Source organism: Chiloscyllium plagiosum, unplaced genomic scaffold, assembly GCF_037043375.1.
Source record: "Chiloscyllium plagiosum isolate Xiang-an unplaced genomic scaffold, Cpla_swu_hap1 HiC_scaffold_52, whole genome shotgun sequence".
Lineage (NCBI taxonomy): Eukaryota > Metazoa > Chordata > Chondrichthyes > Orectolobiformes > Hemiscylliidae > Chiloscyllium > Chiloscyllium plagiosum.
This window is the reverse complement of record NW_028270190.1, coordinates 6,013,908-6,035,062: the sequence shown is the minus strand read 5'-3', so window position 1 is coordinate 6,035,062 and position 21,155 is coordinate 6,013,908. Positions and strand designations below refer to the sequence as shown.

General features: G+C 47.2%; 1 protein-coding gene and 1 long non-coding RNA gene across 2 annotated transcripts in view; both read right to left on the bottom strand.

Annotated features, from left to right (window-relative positions):
• Nucleotides 1–3,456: 3,456 nt before the first annotated feature.
• The window catches only part of LOC148134757 (uncharacterized), a 723,506-nt gene continuing 705,807 nt past the window's right edge, over nucleotides 3,457–21,155 (bottom strand). The window contains exons 4-5 of the long non-coding RNA XR_015755644.1: nucleotides 4,267–4,420; nucleotides 3,457–3,576 (exon numbers count right to left, since the gene is read on the bottom strand). This is a non-coding gene — a long non-coding RNA (uncharacterized LOC148134757). The remainder of the gene's footprint in view (nucleotides 3,577–4,266; nucleotides 4,421–21,155) is intronic.
• On the bottom strand, nucleotides 12,406–14,799 carry LOC148134763 (uncharacterized). Its single transcript, XM_087985370.1, has 2 exons — nucleotides 14,660–14,799; nucleotides 12,406–13,649 (listed from the first exon to the last, which is right to left on the bottom strand). The coding sequence occupies exons 1-2, from the start codon at nucleotides 14,755–14,757 to the stop codon at nucleotides 12,998–13,000; spliced, it is 750 nt and encodes a 249-aa protein (XP_087841496.1). The 5' UTR covers nucleotides 14,758–14,799; the 3' UTR covers nucleotides 12,406–12,997.

Sequence of the window (21,155 nt, the reverse complement as noted above, 5' to 3'; positions counted from 1 at the left end):
ATAGCTGTCCGCCAATCCATGGGAACTGTTTGAGAGTCGACAGTCTTGAAAGATGACCACAAATTCATCCAATACTTCTCGGACCACTTCCATATGTAATGCAGCACTGGAAAAGCACAGCAGGTCAGGAAACATCCGGGAAATAGCAGAGTCGATATTTCTGGCAAAAGGCATTGGGAGATGGAAGGGACCTGAGAGATAAATAGAGGTTGGATCTGGGATGAAGGTGACAGGTGTGTGCAGGTTGGAGGTAATTCTAATTCGTGAGTGGCGATGGTGCAGCGGATAGGTGGGAAGGAAGATGAACAGGTATGACCATGTCAAGTGGGAGGTGCCGAGTTGGAAAATTTGATCAAGGATTAGGTGTGGGCGAGAAGAGATTTGGAAACGACTGAAGTCACTGTTGATGCTGTGTGGCTGGAAGTTCCCAAGGCGCAAAGATGAGGTGTTCTTCCTCCAGTTCTTGGGTTGCTTTGATTTGGCGGTGGAAGAGGCCCAGAACTTGCATGTCCTTGGCAGAATGGGGGTAGGAGTTGAAATGTTCGGCGACATGGCGGTGGGGTTGTGTGGTTCATGTGTCCCAGAGATGTTCCGTGAAACGTTCCACGAGATAGAGAGGAGACCACATTGGGAGCAACTGACACAGTAGGTGAGGTGTTTGGATGTGCAGGAAAATCTGTGCCAATGTGAAAAGTTCTTTTGGTGTCTTGGATGTGAGGTGAGAGTAGAGATGTGGGTGCAGGTTTTATACCTCTTGCGACGACATGGGAAGGTGCCAGGAGTGGAGGGTGGATTGATGGGTAGCATGGACTTAACGACGGAGTCACGGAAGGGACAGTCTCTGCGGAACGCAGATAGGGATAGGGAGGGAAATATATGTTTGGTGATAGGGTCTGATTATAGGTGGTGGAAATGGCAGAGGATAATCCTCTGTAACCGGAGATTACTGGGATGGAAGCTGAGGACCAGTGGGGTTCTATCCTTGCTGCAGTTGGAAGGATGAGTTTCAAGAGAGGAGGGAAATTGCGTCCCCTACCATGTGATCAACAATGCCCTCCACCATATCGCCTTCCCTTCCTGCATCTCTGCCCTTGAATCCCATCCACCCACCTCATGCATTGTGTCCAATGCTCTCGATGTGGTGTCCTCTATATCGGGGAGACAGGACGCTAACTCGCAGAGCATTTCAGGGAACATCTCTGGGACACACGCAGCAAACAACCCACCGCCATGTAGGCAACCACTTTAACTCCCCCTCCCACTCCCCCAAGGACATGCAAGTCCTGGGCCTCCTCCACCACCAAATCAAAGCCACCCGAGAACTGGAGGAAGAATACCTCATCTTCTGCCTTGGGACACTTCACCCACCCAGCATCAACATCGACTTCACTAGTTTCGAATTACTCACCCCTCCCCACCTCATCCCAGATCAAACCCTCCAACTCGGAACCGCCTTCTTGTCCGGTTTATCTTCCTTCCCACCTATCTGCTCCACCCTCCCTACCGACCCACCACCTTCACCCCCCACTTGCATCCACCTTCCCAACCACCTTCCCCCACCCCACTCCCTACCCCCTCTATTTATCTCTCAGATCCCTTCCCCTCCAGATTCCTGATGAAAGGCCTATGTCTGAAGCATTGACTCCCCTTCTCCTCGGCTGTTGCCTGAGTTGCTATGCTTTACCAGCGGCATATATTTCGACTCTGACTCTCCAGCATTTGCAGTCCTCACTTTCACCCACTGCCATAAGTGACTTGCGAAGATCAGGATACATATCCCAGCTCAAAGGAAGATTCAGTGACAAAGAGATAGGGATCATTGGGACAGCATATTCAGAGTTTATTCAAGCTCCATCTTACAGCTAGAAAATTATTCTTTATTTCCTGAGCTGTATCATTTCGGTGTCAATCAAGGGTACCGTTTCCAGATCTGTAAGGGTGAGTAACGAGGTGCTGCTGAGTGGAGATTGTTCTTTGACCCAGGATGAGGAGCTCCTCGAGGAGAAGCTGAGCTGCTGCATTGCCATCATGGTTGGAATCATGCAACTTTACGGGGGATTGGAGATAACTCATTCCATCTCACAATCATAGAATGATCCATACAGGAGAGGGAGCATTCCACCTTATCGTGACTGGGCTGAGCTTTGAGGGAGTTTTCCAGTTCTCCTCATTTTATGTTTTTGTTCCTAAATCCAATTGTTTTCAGGAAGTTGCTATTGGACCTGTTTCCACTTCCCTCTCTTGCAGTGCTTGGTGGGTGGCAAGAGCTCACTGTGGAAACTTTTGCTCTTGTTTAGGAGTTTGAATTCTGCCAGGAAATCTTTCTCTATTCTAAACAGAGCACCCTGACATTCCCTGAATTCCCAAATCCCTGAAACCGTTCTCATCAATATGTTCTCTAACCTCCTCATGGATCGTGATGTCTTTCCTCATAACCGGGAAAGAATTAAAATTCCCCAGAATGGGCTGTAATCAGTATTTTATGCAATTATACAGCTAATTGTATGTATTTGACCTATCCTACCTGTTTCATGTTTTGTTCGAACAAGTGAAGGAAATGAGTTTTGCTGAATTGGCCTTTACAAAGGGTGTATTTCTGGGATGCTGCTACACTGGAACAGTGTGAATAGCAGTTAAATCACACGTTATTTTGCGAATGCTCCTTTGTTTGCATTTGAACTGCAGTATAAGTTTACAGCCCAGTAGTTTAACCAATCAAATCACATCTGGGACGCAGTACCTGACATATCCAGAGACTGACTCCTTGAAATGTTTTGAGGGGGTTTCATCTGGTTCATAACAAACGTTTTCAACTCGGCCTAACATTCTCTAAGAATTGTACTAATCCAGTCAAGTCTCGCGAATTCTGCATTCACTTTGTTGTTGTGTCATTTACTTTCAGTTCAATTATCAAACCCGAGAGTGTGGTGCTGGAAAAGGACAGCAGGTCAGGCAGCATCCGAGGAGCAGGACAGTCGACGTTTCAGGCCTAAGACCTTCATGAGGTCTCAAACATCGATTCTCCTGCTCCTCGGATGCTGCCTGATCTGCTGTACTTTTCCAACACCACGCTCTCCACTCTGAGCTCCAACATCTGCAGTCCTCACCTTCTCCTTTTCAGTCATCAAACAGCTTGATTAACAAAGCATACAATATATCGAGAACTCTGAGACACTTTAACCTCTCAACTCTCCCTGGAGTTGGAAACTAGATTCTGCTCCTGTTCAGCGTGGCACAGTGTCTCAGTGGTCAGCACCTGCTGCCTTACAGTGTTCAGGACCCGGGTTCGATTCCAGCCTCAGGTGACTGTGTGAAGTTCGCACGTACTCGGCGTGTTTGTGTGGCTTTCCTCTGGGTCCTCCGGTTTCCTCCCACAATCCAAAGGTGTGCAGCTTAGGTGAATCGGCCATGCTAAATTGCCCATCATGTCCAGAGATGTGCAGGCGAGCTGGATTAACCACGGGAAATCAGGATTATCGGGAAATGCTGGGGGGAATGGGTCTGGGTTGGATCCTTTACGGAGGGTCAGTGTGAACTGGGATGGACCAAATGACGTGCATCCACACCATAGAGATTCTGTGAAAATAAGCATTGAAGAAATGGCTTAGAAAATGGTGACCTAATCTGAGCTCAGTTTTTCTTGATCTGGCAAACAGACAATAATTTCAAGTAGGATTGCTGGGACAGTGTCAGTTCACTGTTTGCTATACACACCAATATAACCTCACTGTCTCATCTTCGTACTTGTATCTGGAAGTGCTGCCAACTTCTGGGAGAAATATTTCAGTCCTGCGTGATTCCACCAGACCGCAGAAATGTTCCAAATCTAACAGGCGTTCGACAAATTAAAAGGAAGGTGAGTGGATGAAGGAGAATGGAGTAGAAAATGGGACCATAAAACAACACTGGGGGAAACATTAATGCAGCACAGCTCACAATTGCATGCATCCAAATAAACGGGTTCTCAATAAATCCCTTTTCGAGCAATGATAACGAAAAATTTGTAAATATGAGGAGCATGCAATTTGTAAATGCTCTCAACGGGCTGTGTCACAGGGTATTCATATCAGACAGGGAAAGGTTATTCTAAAAGTCACGGTTATCATTTGAATGTGATGAATTGAACGAAAACCACCCATGGTGCAGCTCCAAAGATTGGAGAAGTTAAACTTCTGGGCACTGTATGTCCAGTCAATAACTGAGTAGCTCAGACATTGCTCTGGAAATCCCAAGGGATTTCTCTGGAAAGCTATGACTCTGGCTCACTTGTCCATTCTCCAATCCTCAGATGCAATTTGGCAGCCTCTCGATTGGAGAATGTTGGATATTTCACAAACGGTTTTGTCGATGTGCAGGAACTGAGATGGAGACCTCGGTGTCTTTCCTGGTGAAGCAGCTGAGTTTCGATCTGCTAAAGCGACTGGTTGAAGAGACACAATGGAAAACAATTATTCCCCAGCCCTCTGTGAACCTGCAGCTAGTTATCCCACCACACACTGTGAGGAAGTGCATTCCACACCAGCTCCTGCCTTGTAATATCACTCTGCCTATGCACGGGGAGAGACACAAGGGGGTTTCTGGAAAATACCTCCTTTATGTAAACCAGCAGTGAAGGTGCAGCAAAAGTAAAGTGCCTAAGATAATACAGACTGGGAGATTGTTCAGGAGCATGAAGAGAAGTCAAGATAATACACACTTAATAAAAATAAAAGATAAATAATTAAACTCCCACCTCGAAAATGAGCAGAACTGATCATTCTGCTTTTCTACGGAAACGCTTACTTCCCTGAATCCAGCCTGCGCGCTGTACGTGAGCTGCTGAGAGCCTCTCCACTGAGGGAGAAAGGTCACACTCTCTGGAAACATACGGCCTGAATCTTCCTGTGTTGCTTCATACGAACGGCTGCGCAAAACAACCCATCTGTCCTTCCCTGGGTTGGACGTTTCCAGAAAAACCCTCTCTTCTTGCTGTAGGAGACCGAGATGGAGAACTAGTCACATGGTTTCCCGCCAGGCAAGACTCCAGCCCTGTCGTGGTCCCTAGTTATTCACATGCTCCTTTAGGGCAATGTCCATCCCAACACAGGTCAGGTTTTTATTATCTATAATGTTTAAAAAGATAATTTTGGACACTTCTTTGCAGCATTAACTTCACCTTCCCATGGCCCCTAAGCCACTTAGCTGGGAATGCCTTCAGTGACCCATGCTCCCCTGCTCTCTTGGGAAGAGAATTCCACAGCCCCACAACCCTGCATGGGAAGGAATTGAGGTAGTATGGGCTGAGGTTCGAAACATATAGGAGAGGTCACCCTGTTTGGAGTTTTCTATAGCCCTCCAAATAGTTCCAGAAATGTATAGGAAAGGACAGCAAAGATGATTCTGGATAGGAGCAAGAGTAATAGGGTAGTTGCTATGGGTGACTTTAACTTTCCAAATATTGACTGGAAATGCAATAGTTCGAGTACTTTAGATGGGTCAGTTTTTGTCCAATGCACGCAGGATAGTTTCTTGATACAGTATATAGAGAAATCAACAAGGGGCAAAGCCATATTGGCTTTGGTACGAGGTAATGACCCAGACCAGGTGTTAGATTTGGCGGTAGGTGAGCACTTTGTTGATAGTGACCACAATTTGGCTATGTTTGGTTTAGCAATGCAAAGGGATAGGCATATAACGCAGGGCAAGAGTACTTCCTGGGTAAAAGGCAATGATGATGCAATTAGGCAACAGTTAGGATGCATCGTATGGGAAAGGAAACTGTAGAGGATGGTCACATTTGAAATTTGTAGCTTATTCAAGGAACAGCTATTGCGTGCGCTTGAAAAGTATGCACCTGTCAGACAGGGAGGAAGTAGTTGAGTGAGGGATCCGTGGATTAATACGGAAAATGAATCTCTTTTCAAGAGGAAGGTGAAGGCTTATTTTAGGATGAGACGTAATGGCTCAGTTGGGGCACTTCAGAGTGACAAATTGGACAGGAATGTACTGAAGAGAGAGCTAAGAAGAGCCAGGAAGGAACAAGAGAAGTCGTTGGCAGCTAGGATCACAGAAACCCTAAAGGCTTTCTATAGGTATATCAGGAATAAACGAATAACGAGAGAAAGATTCGGGGCAATTATGGATAGTAGTGGGAAGTTGTGTGTTGAGTCCGAGGAGATAAGGGAAGCGCTAAATGAATATTTTCTGTCAGTAATCACACTGGAAAAAGACAATGGTGTCGAGGAGCATACTGAGGCGAGACTAGACAGGATTGAGGTTCACAAGGAGGATGCGTTTGCAATTCTGGAGTGTGTGAAAATGGATAAGTCTGGGCCGGCTGTGATTTATCCGAGGATTCCCTGGGAAGCCTGGGAGGAGACTGCCGAGTCCATGGCTTTGATCTTTATGTCGTCATCGTCTACAGGAATAGGGCCAGAAGACTGCAGAATGGCAAATGTTGCTCCCTTGTTCAAGATGGGGAGTTGAGACAACCCTGGTAATTGAAGACCATTGAGCCTTACGTCGTTTGTGGGAAAAAGTTTGGAGAAGAGATAGGATTTATAATAATTGACAGAGAAATACGTTGTTTAGGGGTAGTCAACACCATACTGTGAAGGGTAGGTCATACCTCACAAATCTTATTGATTTCTTTGAGGTGGTGACCAGACAGTTGGATGAGGGTAAAGCGGTTAATGTGGTGTATATGGATTTCAGTAAGGCGTTTGTTAAGGTTCCCTACGGTAGGCTATTGAAGAAAAGACGGAGGCATGGGATTGAGGGTGGTTTAATGGATAGGATCAGAAATTGGCGAGCTGAAAGAAGATGGTGGTTGAGGGGAAATCTTCATCCTGGAGTTGAGTTACTAGTGGGGTTCTGCAAGGATCTGTTTTGGGGCCACTGTTGTTTGTCATTTTTTTATAAATTCCCTTGATGAGCGCGTAGGTTGGGTTACTAAATTTGCCACTGAGGCTAAGGTTATTATTGGAGCTATGGACACTCCTGAAGGAAATTGCTGGTTACAGAGAGACATAGATAAGGTGAAGAACTGTGCTGAGAGGTGGAAATGGGGTTTAATGTGGACAAGTGTGAAGTGATTCACTTTGGAAGGAGGAACAGAAATAAGGAGTGCTGGGCTAATGGTGAGATTCTGGGTAGCGTAGAAGACCAGAAAGATCTCGGTCTCCATGAACATAGACTCCTGAAAGTTGCCACACAGATTGATAGGGTTGTTAAGATGACAAATGGTGTATTCGCTTTTGTTGGTAGAGGGATCGAGTTTCAGAGCCACAAGGTCATGCTGCAGCTGTACGAAACTCTGGTGCGGTCGCATTTGGGAGTATTGTGGACAGATCTGATCACTGCATTATAGGAAGGATGTGGAAGTTTTGGAAAGTTTGCAGAGATTTACTGGCATGTTGCCAGGTATGGAGGGCAGGCCTTATGAGGAAAGACTGATGAAGTTGATGTTGTTTTTGTTAGAGAGAAGAATATTTTGAGGTGACTTAATTGAGGCATATACGATAATCAGAAGGTTATATAGGATGGACAGGGAGAACCTTTCTCCTCAGAAGGTGATGGCCAGCACGAGTGCATGTAGCTCTAAACTGAGGGATGATAGATATAAGACAGATGCCAGAGGTAGTTTTTTTACTCAGGGAGTAGCATGGGCGTGGAGTGCACTGCCTGCAACAGTAGTAGACTTGCCAATTTTAAGGGCACTTAACTGGTCTTTGGATAAACATATGGATGAAAATACCATAGTGTAGGATAGATGGGCTCCGGACCATTTTCACAGGTCAGTGCAACATAGAGGGATATCGGGCCTGAACTGCGCTAGAATATTCTATGAATTTTCACTCTTCCCTGTCTTTGATGGGAGACTCCTTACTCTGAAGGTGTGGCCCCTGGTTCTTGTTTCTCCCACTGGGGAAACAGCCTCTCAGCATCACCACTTTCTCATCTTCACAGAATCCTCGGATGTTCAATCAGGGCACTTGCTATTTTGAAACTCTCCAGTGAAAACACAGAATGTGCTGGAGTCATCCCCACAAGGGAACCCTCAACAGTCTGACACTGAGTGTGAACTCATTGACACACCACCCAGGAAGTATGATATCACTGTAAGCAGTCCCACAGTCAGTCTGACCTCAACTACACATTCCCAGTAACTGTACGGTTAATGTAAACGGTCTGTCAGTGACCGGGGCCTCATCGACACACGCGCCAGTTAATATACCGCGATTGTAAACAGTCTCACAGTGAATCTGACCTGACCTACAGACCATCCAGCAACGACGTGATGACAGCAAACAATCTCACACTGACTCTGCTCTCAACTCCCAGTAACCATGCAGTCACAGCAAACAGTCTCAAAGAGAGCCTGTCATAAGTCATAGAGATGTACAGCATGGAAAAAGACCCTTTGATCCAACCCGTACATGCCGACCAGATATTCCAACCCAATCTAGTCCCACCTGCCAGCACCCGGCCCACATGCCTCCAAACCATTCCTATTCATATCACAATCTAAATGCCTCTTAAATGTTGCAATTGTATCAGCCTTTACCACTTCCCCTGGAAGCTCATTCCAGACACGTAACACCCTCTGTGTGAAAAGGTTGCCACTTAGGTCTCTTTTATATCTTTCCCCTCTCAGCCTAAACCTATGCCCTCTAGTTCTGGACTCCCCGACCCCAGGGAAAAAGACTTTGCCTATTTAAACTATCCATGCCCCTTATAATTTTGTAAACCTCTCTAAGGTCATCCCTCACCCTCCGACGCTCCAAGGAAAACAGCCCCAGCCTATTCAGCCTCTCCCTATAGCTCAAATCCTCCAACCCTGGCGACATCCTTGTAAATCTTTTTTGAACCATTTCAAGTTACACAACATCTACCCGATAGGAAGGAGACCAGAATTGCACACAATATTCCAACAGTGGCCCAACCAATGTCCTGTACAGCCGCAACATGACCTCCCAACCCCTGTACTCAACACTCTGACCAACAAGGGAAAGCATACCAAACGCCTTCTTCAAAGGACAAAAAGTAGAGGAACCAGCACTGATCCTTGTGGCACTCCACTGGTCGCAGGGCTCCAGTCTGAAAAACAACCCTCCACCACCACCCTCTGTCTTCTACTTTTGAGCCAGTTCTGTATCAAAAAGGCTCGTTCTCCCTGTATTCTATGAGATCTAACCTTGCTAATCAATCTCCCATGGGGAACCTTGTCGAAAGCCTAACTGAAATCCACATATATCACATCTATCGCTCTGCCCTCAACAATCCTCTTTGTTACTTCCTCAAAAAACTCAATCAAACTTGTGAGGCATGATTTCCCACACACAAGGCCATGTTGACTATCCCTAAGCAGTCCTTGCCTTTCCAAATATATGTACATCATGTCCCTCAGGATTCTCTCCAACATCTTTCCCAACACCAACGTCTGGCTTACTGGTCTATAGTCCCCTGGCTTGTCCTTACCACTCTTCTTAATAGGTGGCACCATGTTAGCCAACCTCCAGTTCTCCGGCACCTCACCTGTGGCTTTCGATGATACAAATATCTCAGCAAGAGGCCAGCAATCACTTCTCTTGCTTCCCACCGAGTTCTGAGGTGCACCTGATCAGGTCCTTGGAGATTTATCCACATTTACACATTTAAAGACATCCAGCACTTCCTCCTGTTTAATATGGACATTCTGCAAATGTCACCATTTATTTCCCTACAGTCTCCATCTTCCATATCCTTTTCCACAATAAATACTGAGGCAAAATATTCATTTAGTATCTCCTCCATTTTCTGTGGCTACACACAAAGTCCGCTTTGCTGATCTTTGAGGGGCCCTATTCTCTCTGTGGTCATCCTTTTGTCCTCAACTAAATACCTCCCAGTAACCATACAGTCACTGCAAACTGGCCTCATATACAAAAACCCCAATAAATATGAACACACTGTTCCCACAGTGAGGTAGAGTTGAAGGGTCAGCAGACGTGAAGTGTTCACTCAGGTTTTTATTCACAGGCGCTTCCAGACATGCTGAAGTTATCCAGCAATTTTTGTTTTTGTCTCACACTGAGGCTCGCGTGATCTCCACAACTCCCAGTAACTATTCACTGAGTGTAATGAGTCTCACAGTAATTCTGCGCTGGCCTGCACAGCTCCCAGTTACTAAACACTGACTGGAAAGAGTCTGGCCTGATGTGCACAGCTCCCAGCAACTGTACAATGATTGTAAAGAGTCTCACAGTGAATCTGGCCTGATCTACACACGTCCCAGTATCTATACGCTGACTTTACAGAATCTCACGTTGATTTTGACCTGAACTAAAGACCTCCCAGTCTCTGCACAGTGTCTGGAAACAGTCTCACACTGAGTATGACCTCATTTACACACCTCTGTGTCACTATACAGTGCCTGTAGACAGTATCACACTGAGTGTGGCCTCATTTACACACCTCCCAGTCAGTATAATATCATTGTGAAACAGTCTCTCAGTAAAACTAACCTCATTAATCCACCACCCAGTTACAATATGGTGACTGTAAACCGTCTCATAGAGAGTCTGGCCTCATCTGCACACCACCCAGTTACTACATGGCGATTGTGAATAGTCTAACACTGAGCATGGCTGTTCTTTAAATTTCAAAATTATATTTTATTTATCAGAAATATGTTTCTGCATACATATAGTCACAAATGCAGTTTGGCCCTTTACAGTTGCATGTCATGTGACAATAAAGCATATTACAATAAAGAATATTCTGTTCAAGTAAACAAACAAAACATTGGAAATGACTTGAACCAAAAAGCAAATTCGCTTTCTTACACGCACAAAATTATACCTCCGGGAATCACTGGGAGGGTCTGATAACTGAGCGAACCCCCATTTCCCTTCAACAGGAAGACCTGAGATAGTGGTCTTCCCCACTGCACTGTGGCAGCAGCTGCCCCAAGTTCTAGTCCATCCCTCAGCACGTAGTCCTGGACCTTGAGATGTGTCAGTCTGCAACACTGAGTCAGGGTCAACTCCTCGTTCTGGAAGAACAACAAGTTTCAGGCAGACCAAAGAGCATCGTTCACTGAGGTGACGGTCCTCTAAGTTTAGTTGATGTTTGGCCCAGTAACTATATCTGGACTGGCAACAGGTTCACACTGACCCTCTATTGTTCACCCTCCTACCAGTGTCTGTTGCCTGTTTCACAGTCAGCCTAGCCTGATCCTTACTTCCTGTGAGTCAATCCTTTGTGTCCTTTTCTACTTAGCCCCTGCCTTTGACAAAGGAGCCAGAATTCCCTCCAGGCCGCATGTAATTCTCCTCACGGCCTTGGTGCTACAATGTACACCACGTGTCTCTCCCTTTCCCTCCTGAATAGTTCTTGGGAACCCCAACCGCTTCCATGACCCCATCTTCCAACTGCAATGTTGGATAATCCCCACCATGGGCACTGCCATTACTTCTCCAGCTCGTTCATATTTCTTCACAAAACAGAAATCCTACATCTGCAAGCAGATTGCTGTCCAATGGTGGAATTAACTTTTTTATATATGCATCAATCAAAAGCAGAAATATCACGTGTAGTTATACATGCGACTCATTTCACTGAATACAGCTGTGCAAAGAAATGATATTTCTGCTGTTCAAACCATGCCAACAGGACAATATTGGTGAGAGAACATTTGGAAATGATGCAAAAACTGCAGATCGATTAAAGGGAAACTGAAGACATGCTGCACCCAAACTCTTAAACGATTTGGTAAATGGAATGCTTCATTCAGGCGATTAAATCTGTTTTACTCATTCTTTACTGGTCTCCTTCTCATGCGATTTTTTCCACTCTCTGAGTCACCCAAAATGTGTAGCTCCCTTTCCCTCCCCAGCATGGCCTTATCCCTTCCTTTACCGCGGTTATGTAACTGTTTCTCTTTCATGTGTGCTTTATTTCCAGGGGACATACTGCAGTCGGTGAGACCAGGACAGCCAGCTGGATCTCATAGAATATGAGTTCCCTGATTGGGGCTGTTTATCTGGCTGACAGAAAAGAAGGGTCAGTGTCAGAGATGTGGTCTCTGAATGAGACAGTGATAAAGGGAAGGGCTGTTCATGTGCAAATAAAGGGGGACTTGAAAAAGGACGCCAGCCTCAGTGCAAGTATTTCACATTCAACTCCACCACTGGGTTTGAATGTTACTGTATAACCTTCGTATTAGAGTCACAGTCAGAGAGTTATAGAGATATACAGCATTGAAACAGCCTAGCAGGTATCCTAAATAAATCTAGGCCCATTTCCAGCATTTGGCCAATATTCGTTAAAACCCTTCGTATCCATATACCCATTCAAATGTCTTTTAATGGATGGATGGGTGGGGACCAGATTAATTTCCGTAAGGAGTTCGACAGAGTTCCTCATGGTCGGCTGGCTCGCAACGTTAGATCACATGGAGTACAATCTATTCAGCCTCTCCCTATCGATCAAACCCTGTAACCCTGGCAACATCCTTGGAAATGGTTTCTGAACCCTTTCAAGTATTGTTGTCAAGCATATCTGTCTGCAGTGATCAGCTGGGTTTCAATAAGGCGAAAATGAGGACTGCAGATGCTGGAGATTCGAATCAAGATTAGAGTGGTGCTGGAAAGGCACAGCAGGTCAGGCAGCATCCAAGAAGCAGGAACATGGACGTTTCGGGCAGGAGCCCTTCATCAGGAATAAGACTGCTTAGAATAAGACTGACACTGAAAACCTGGGACCAGAATTGGGTTGCATTTGCAGATGTGTTGATGGACAGGAAAAATACGTTGTGAGTGCAATTGATTTTGACTGTGAGGGTTTCTTGAATTTATTGAGTGGATAATTGACTTTTTATCTCTGATCACATCTGGTGTGATTCATTGAATGACAAGCAGAAAGGATATCAGTGTAAGTTAGTAAATTCAGATTATTATACTGATTTGAAATGTGATAGATGTATTTGAACAGGCACGGCACCCCTTTACAGAAATTCCCAATTCCCTTATTATGTTTAATCAATTCTTGTCGCCTGTTCAATGCAGTATTCTGGTGCGGAGCATTCTCTACATATGGATAGGCTTTTTCCATCACACTTTCTGACATGAAACCCGGTATTCTCTACTGCAGCCAGCTTTTCCCGGATTTCCTGGTGTTGGCTCTGATCTGCATCATGTGCAAATATTTTACTGAAGACAAAATACTTGTGAATGTCTGGTTCAGTCCATATGTCCCGAAATGGGGAAATTTGCAAGACAGGGATGATTTCACAATTCCCCCTGTTACTGAAACAGTGATCTAGACATGGGCTGTAGGTGGTGTAGAGAATGATACAGCCCACTGGCTGGTTATTGTGCTGAGTTCTGTTATTCAGCAGAGTTTGGAAAAGCTGAGCCGCGGTGCGGTTCCCGTTGATCTGGGTGGGGTTCAGCAATTTACTTTCTGGGCAACGACTGCCGCTGTTCAGGAAGACACCGAGGTAATTTCCACCTGGGTAGTTCAGGACTACGTTCACATCATGGGTAATGAAAGGATGTATTGGTCTGCCGGGGTTCAAGTCTACATATCCGTTGGTCTTTCTGCACTGGGAAGCAGGTAAAGCCAACAGGAAGGCGAAGTATTTTCTCCTATAATAGGTCACCTGGTGCCCAGCTTCTGTGCAGAAACTGAAAGAGGTAAAGTCAGGACATCAATCAAGGAACAGTCTTTGGGTAAAACATTCTGTTTGCAGTGTTAGTGCGCCCAGTTTGAGATGAGTTACTTGGAACAATGCTCATCATATTAAAGAAAACGTGAAACCCTGCAATTCACATTTCAAGTTCTTGCATGGGAAGGTCAATGTTGATTTACTTTGTATCCCTGTCCCAGTGTTATAGTAAATTCTGGGATCAGTGAGAGCTTGAAAGAGAGAATCAGGGTAATTGACAGAGAGCAGAACAATGTTACTTATTTTTGTACAAATCCTCCTGCAATGAATCAGAGAATGCCACAAGCCTTCTTGATAACTCGCTCTAACTTCACTTTAAATACTTTGACTGATGCACTACTTGATGCCGCATGATACACGGGATGGTAAGAAATAAATAGAGACGGGAGAGAAAAAGAGAGAGAGAGAGAGAGATTGAGAGCTTCAGGTGCAATCAGTGGGAGCTTGAGGTAGGGAAAATCCTGGAAGAATTGTTAAGCGGAAAAATGTTTGGGGCATACAGAGACAAACAGAACAAAAGACTTGCAGACTGACAGGAAATGGAAATAATAGCAAAGGACGCAGAGGGAGACAAAGGGAAACTGAGAGGTGAGTGAGATGATTCAGTAAACATTAAAATGTTGCCTGTGCGGGGGGTTTGGACTTTCTCTTCAAAGCTCACTCCGACGTATTTCACTCTGTCTTTTACTTCGGGGTCAGCGAGTGCTATCGATTTCACTGTTAGAGATATGACCCCGGGAAATCTGGTAATAGTTTCCCTGGAAGTCCCTTCCTCTGGGAGTAATAAGAGTCCGAGTTCATGGGCTCAGACGTATTTCCCACAGCTACAGAGCACTGCCTATACCTGCCGTGTCCTCACCATTTCTTACCAGCCTGCTCCAGGCAACCAGGCTCTGACTTGACCACAGATTGAGCACAGCCCCCAGCTTACAGAGATGGTCAGGTAAGATCTTTTTCACTAACACTTACCGATTGACAATGCCAGTCAAGGCACGGTTATCCAGTACAGCCGCATCTGACATGGGGATTGTGAGCAGCACCAACAGGAACAGGCAGAGTGACCACATTTTGAGATTTGTCAGCACCCTTTAACCGTACTGGAGGGAAAACACAGAAAAAATCTGAAAAGTATGAAAAAAATTCGTACTACATTGGCGAGAGCGTGAAAGATATGCAGGGACACACGTGTCGGCAAACAGAAAATGTCTGTCTATCGTCCTCGGTGGTGCTTGCCCAGTAAATCAGCAAACATTCTGATTATCTCCCATGGGTATGATTTGCAGGTGAAGATTGGAAGGCAAAATGTCCTCTCCCAGAATCAAACGCCCGGTGCTTACCTGCTCGGAGGAAACTGGAAGGGGTAAAGTCAGGGTGTGAGTTAAGGGGCGGACTTTGGGTGAAACATTCTCTGTGCAATGTCAGTGGGCCAAGTTTGAGACGAGTTACTCAGAACAATGCCATTATATTGGACACATCGTAAAAGTCCAACAAAAGTCCGACCAACAAAACTTGGACCCAACCAGGACAACCAGTACCTACAACAAATACGAAGCCTCCAGCAACAGATCTCCCTCCGGATCCTCCGCTCCACGCTTGCAGCCATGCGCCGCTACCTACATTCCCTGCAACTCGACCTACCCCAGCTCAGGACAACACTCTCACAGACCTGTAAAGGACCTCTACTGTTCTTCATCCACAGAAGGATCCATAAACTAAACAAACAGTTCTACCTGGCCATATCGGAAATCAAAGACAGTAAGTACCAAAAACTTTCATGTACTTACCCCCACACTCCGGATTCCTCAACTGTTCCAGAATCTTCCATCGGCCTCCGCAATCAGTCTGGCGCCATTACACACGCGGCCGCTACATCGCCCGCGGCAATAGCTGCCGCCGCCGACCACGATGACGTCACCTCCGCCCCCACCGACCTCGCAGCCTCCGCGATCGCCGCCCAAACAACCGCCTCCGCGATCGCCGCCCAGACAACCGCCTCCGCGATCGCCATGAAGACAATCGCCGGCAGATTCGCGACCTCCACGGCTATGGGGAATAACTCTGTCTCTGCGGTCGCCGCAGCCACTTCCGCCCCCACTGACGTCACTAGCCTACACGCCCACAACGCCGCATGTGTCTCCGCCCCCAAGCCGATCTCCACGCCTAACCCCGCCCCCCCGGCGAGTTCCGTCACCTCGCCTAACCCCGCCCCTTCGCCGATCTCCGACGGCATGCCTAACCCCGCCTCCACGCCTATTTCCGTCACCACGTATAACCCCGCCCCTTCGCCTATCGCCGTCACCACGCCCAACCCCGCCCCCACGCGATCCCCGTCCCCGCCCCCAGACCTAACCCCGCCCCCACACCCACCTCCAGCCCCACTCCAGGTCCGAGCTCCCAGCCCTGCGTGTTTTCATTATCCCTCCAGACCTACCCCTCTCTGAGGATGAAAGATCAGTCCTCAGCAGGGGCCTCACCTTCATTCCCCTACGCTCCCGGATAAATGAATTCAACACGCGGCGTGACATCGAACAATTCTTCCGCTGCCTTCGCCTCCGTGCCCACTTCTTTAACCAAGACTCCCGCCCACCCTCTGACGACCCCTTCTCCCGCCTCCAACACACCCCATCCACCTGGACACCCCGTGCTGGCCTCCTACCTGCCCTCGACCTCTTCATAGCCAACTGCTGGCGCGATATTAACCGCCACCTGAACTCCCCCACCCCACTCACCCACTCCAACCTCTCACCCTCGGAACGCGCAGCCCTCCACTCAATCCGTTGCAACCCCAACCTCACAATCAAACCAGCAGACAAGGGAGGCACGGTAGTAGTTTGGCGCACCGACCTCTACACCGCTGAGGCCAAACTCCAGCTCGCAGATACCTCCTCCTACTGCCCCCTTGACCATGACCCCACCCCCCACCACCAAACCATCATCTCCCAGACCGTCCATAACCTCATCACCTCGGGTGATCTCCCATCCACCCCCTCCAACCTCATAGTCCCACAACCCCGCACCTCCCGCTTCTTCCTCCTGCCCAAAATCCACAAACCTGACTGCCCCGGCCGACCCATTGTCTCCGCCTGCTCCTGCCCCACCGAACTCATCTCTGCGTACCTTGACACCGTCCTGTCCCCCTTAGTCCAAGAACTCCCCACCTACGTTCGGGACACCACCCATGCCCTCCACCTGCTCCATGATTTTCGCTTCCCCGGTCCCCAATGCCTTATTTTCACCATGGACATCCAGTCCCTGTACACATCCATCCCCCATCACGAAGGACTCAAAGCCCTCCGCTTCTTTCTTTCCCGCCGTACCGACCAGTACCCTTCCACTGACACCCTCCTTCGACTGACTGAACTGGTCCTCACCCTGAACAACTTCGCTTTCCAATCCTCCCACTTCCTCCAAACGAAAGGAGTAGCCATGGGCACCCGCATGGGCCCCAGCTATGCCTGCCTCTTCGTAGGATATGTGGAACAATCCATCTTCCACAACTACACTGGCCCCACCCCCCACCTTTTCCTCCGCTACATCGATGACTGTATCGGCGCCGCCTCGTGCTCCCACGAGGAAGTTGAACAGTTCATCCACTTCACCAACACCTTCCACCCCGACCTCAAATTCACCTGGACAGTCTCAGATTCCTCCCTCCCCTTCCTCGACCTTTCTATTTCTATCTCAGGCGACCGAATCAACACGGACATCTACTACAAACCGACGGACTCCCACAGCTACCTGAACTACACCTCCTCCCATCCTGCCCCCTGTAAAAACGCCATCCCATTCTCCCAATTCCTTCGACTCCGCCGCATCTGCTCCCAGGAGGACCAGTTTCAAAAACGCACAACCCAGATGGCCTCCTTCTTCAAGGACCGCAATTTCACCCCCGACGTGGTCGACGATGCCCTCCACCGCATCTCTTCCAGTTCCCGCTCCTCCGCCCTTGAACCCCGCGCCTCCAACCGCCACCAGGACAGAACCCCACTGGTCCTCACCTACCACCCCATCAATCTCCATGTACAGCGCATCATCCGCCGTCATTTCCGCTACCTCCAAACGGACCCCACCACCAAGGATATATTTCCCTCCCCTCCCCTATCAGCATTCCGTAAAGACCACTCCCTCCGTGACTCCCTCGTCAGATCCACACCCCCCACCAACCCAACCTCCACTCCCGGCACCTTCCCCTGCAACCACAGGAGGTGCAAGACTTGCGCCCACTCCTCCCCCCTCACCTCCCTCCAAGGCCCCAAAGGAAACTTCCATATCCGCCACAGATTCACCTGCACCTCCACACATATCATCTATTGCATCCTTTGCACCTGATGTGGCCTCCTCTATATTGGGGAGACAGGCCGGCTCCTTGCGGAGCGTTTCAGAGAACACCTCTGGGACACCCGGACCAACCAACCCAACCACCCTGTAGCTCAACATTTCAATTCCCCCTCCCACTCCACCAAGGATATGCAGGTCTTTGGACTCCTCCATCGTCAGACCACAACAAAACGACGGTTGGAGGAAGAACGCCTCATCTTCCGGCTAAGAACCCTCCAACCACAAGGGATGAACTCGGATTTCACCAGTTTCCTCATTTCCCCTCCCCCCACCCTGTCTCAGTCAAATCCATCAAATTCAGCACCGCCTTCCTAACCTGCAGTCTTCTTCCCGACCTCTCCGCCCCCACCCCAGTCTGACCTATCACCCTCACCTTGACCTCTTTCCACCTATCACATTTCCGACGCCCCTCCCCCAAGTCCCTCCTCCCTACCTTTTATCTTAGCCTGCTGGACAAACTTTCCCCATTCCTGAAGAAGGGCTTATGGCCGAAACGTCGATTCTCCTGTTCCCTGGATGCTGCCTGACCTGCTGCGCTTTTCCAGCAACACATTTCCAGCTCTGATCTCCAGCATCTGCAGACCTCACTTTCTCCACATCGTAAAAGTCAACAATTCACATTTCAACAATTTGCATCGGAAGGTCAATGTTGATTTATTGTATTTCCTTGTCCCAGTGTTGTCGTAAACTCTGCGATTAGCGAGAGGTTTAAAGAGAGAATCAGGGTAATGTGACAGAGAGCAGAACATTGTTACTTATTTTTGTACAAATCCTCCTGCAATGAATCACAGAATGCCACTAGCCTTCTTCACTGTATCTTCATGTTAATGTCCTTTGACTGATGCCCTAATCGATGCCCCATGCCACACGTGACGGGTGTAAATAGATAGAGACGGGGAGAGAGACAGAGAGACAGAATGAGAGCTTCAGGAACAGTCAGCTGGAAGGGGACGTCAGAGAGTCATAGAGATATACAGCACGGAAACTGAACATTCTGTCTCACCGGTATATGCCGACCAGATATCCCACCCAAACTAGTTCCACCTGCCAGAAGCCAGCGCATATCCCTCCAAACCCTTCCTATTCGTATTCCCATCGAGACACATTTTAAATGTTGCAGTTGTATTAGCCTCCACCACTTCCTTTGGTAGCTCATTCCATACTGGTACCACCCTCAGTGTGAAACAAATTGCCCCTTAGCTCTCTTTAATACCTTTCCCTCTCACCCTAACCGTATGACCTCTAGATCTGGACTCCCCCACCCCAGGAATATGAATTTGTCTACTTATCCTATCCATGTCCCTCATAATTTTATGAACATCGAAAAGGTCACCCCTCAGCCTCAGAAACTCCAGAGAAAACAGCCCCAACCTGTTCAGCATCTCCCGATAACTCAAATGCTCCAACCCTGGGAACAGCTCTGTAAATCTTTTTTGAATCCTTTCACGTTTCACAACATTTTTCCGATAGGAAGGAGACCAGAATTGCATGCAATAGTCCAAAAGTGGCCGAACCAATGTCCTCTACAGCCGCAACATGACCTTCCATCTCTGTACGCAATACTCTGACCAATAAAGAAAAGCATACCAAACACCTTCTTCACTATCCTATCTACCTGCAATTCCATTTCCAAGGAGCAATGAACCTGCACTCCAAGTTCTCTTTGTTCAGCAATAGCGCTCGAACCGTACCATAAGGTGTACAAGTCCTGCTAAGATTTGCTTTCCCAAAATGTAGCACCACGCATTTATCTGATTTAAACTCCATCTGCCACTTCTCAGCCAATTGGCCCATCTGATGAAGATCCTGTTGTAACTTTCTTTGCTGTCCACTACACTTTCAATTTTGGTGTCATCTGCAAACTTACTATCGATACCTCTTACACTCACATCCAAATCATTTATATAAAGTACAAAAAGTAGTGGACACAGCGCCGATCCTTGTGGCACTCCACTGGTCACAGGACACAATCTGAAAAACAACCCTCCACCACCACCCTCTGTCTTCAAACTTTGAGCCAGTTATATGTCCTGTTGGCTAGTTCTCAGTGTATTTCATCAGATCTAATCTAGCTAACTAGTCTCCCATGGGAAACCTTGTCGAACGCCTTACTGAAGTCCATATACAATTAGTAAGTTTGCAGAAGACACGAAAATTGGAGGAGTAGTGGAATGCGAAGAGCGTAACCTCAGATTACAACAGGATCTTGACCAGATGGGCCAATGGGCTGAGAAGTGGCAGATGGAGTTTAATTCAGATAAATGCGAGGTGCTGAATTTTGCGAAAGCAAATCTTAGCAGGACTTACACACTTAATAGTAATATCCTCGGGAGTGTTGCTGAAAAAGAGACCTTGGAATGCAGATTCGTATCTGCTTGAAAGTGGAGGCGCAGGTAGATAGGATAGTGAAAAAGGCATTTGGTATGTTTTTTTTATTGGTCAACGTATTGAGTACAGGAGTTGCGATGTCATGTTGCGGCTGTACAGGTCATTGGTTGGGTCACTGTTGGAATATTGCGTGCAATTCTGGTCTTCTTCCTATCAGAAAGAAGTTGTGAAACTTGAAAGAATTCTGGAAAGATGTACAACGATGTTGCCAGAGTTGGAGGAATTGAGCTACATAAAGAATCTGAACAGGCTGGGGCTGTTTTCCCTGGAGCGTTGGAGGCTGAGGGGTGATCTTACAGAGGTGTACAAAATTATGACGGGCATGGATAGGGTAAAGAGGCAAAGTCTTTTTCCTGGGTTCGGTGAGTCCAGAACTACAGGACATAGGTTTTGGGTGAGAGGGGAAAGATACAAAAGTCTAGGGCACACTTGATCAGGTCCTGGGGATTTATTCACTTTTATATGTTTCAAGACATCCAGCACTTCCTCCTCTGTAATATGGACATTTTTCAAGGTGTCATCATCTATTTCCCTACAGTCTATCTTTTCCATATCCTTTTCCACAGTAAATACTGGTGCAAAGTACTCGTTTCGTAACTCTCCCATTTTCTGCAGATCCACACAAAGGTCACCTTGATGATCTTCGAGGGGCCCTATTCTCTCCTTAGTTATCCTTTTGTCTTGAATGTATTTGTAAAAATCCTTTGGATTCTCCTTAATTCTATTTGCAAAAGCTGTC

Coding starts and splice junctions, on each gene's coding strand:
- LOC148134763 (XM_087985370.1), bottom strand. CDS start 14,757: ATGTGGTCACTCTGCCTGTTCCTGTTGGTGCTGCTCACAATCCCCATG. Junction 13,650..14,659: donor TTGACTGGCATTGTCAATCG/GTAAGTGTTAGT, acceptor TACCTCTTTCAG/TTTCTGCACAGAAGCTGGGC.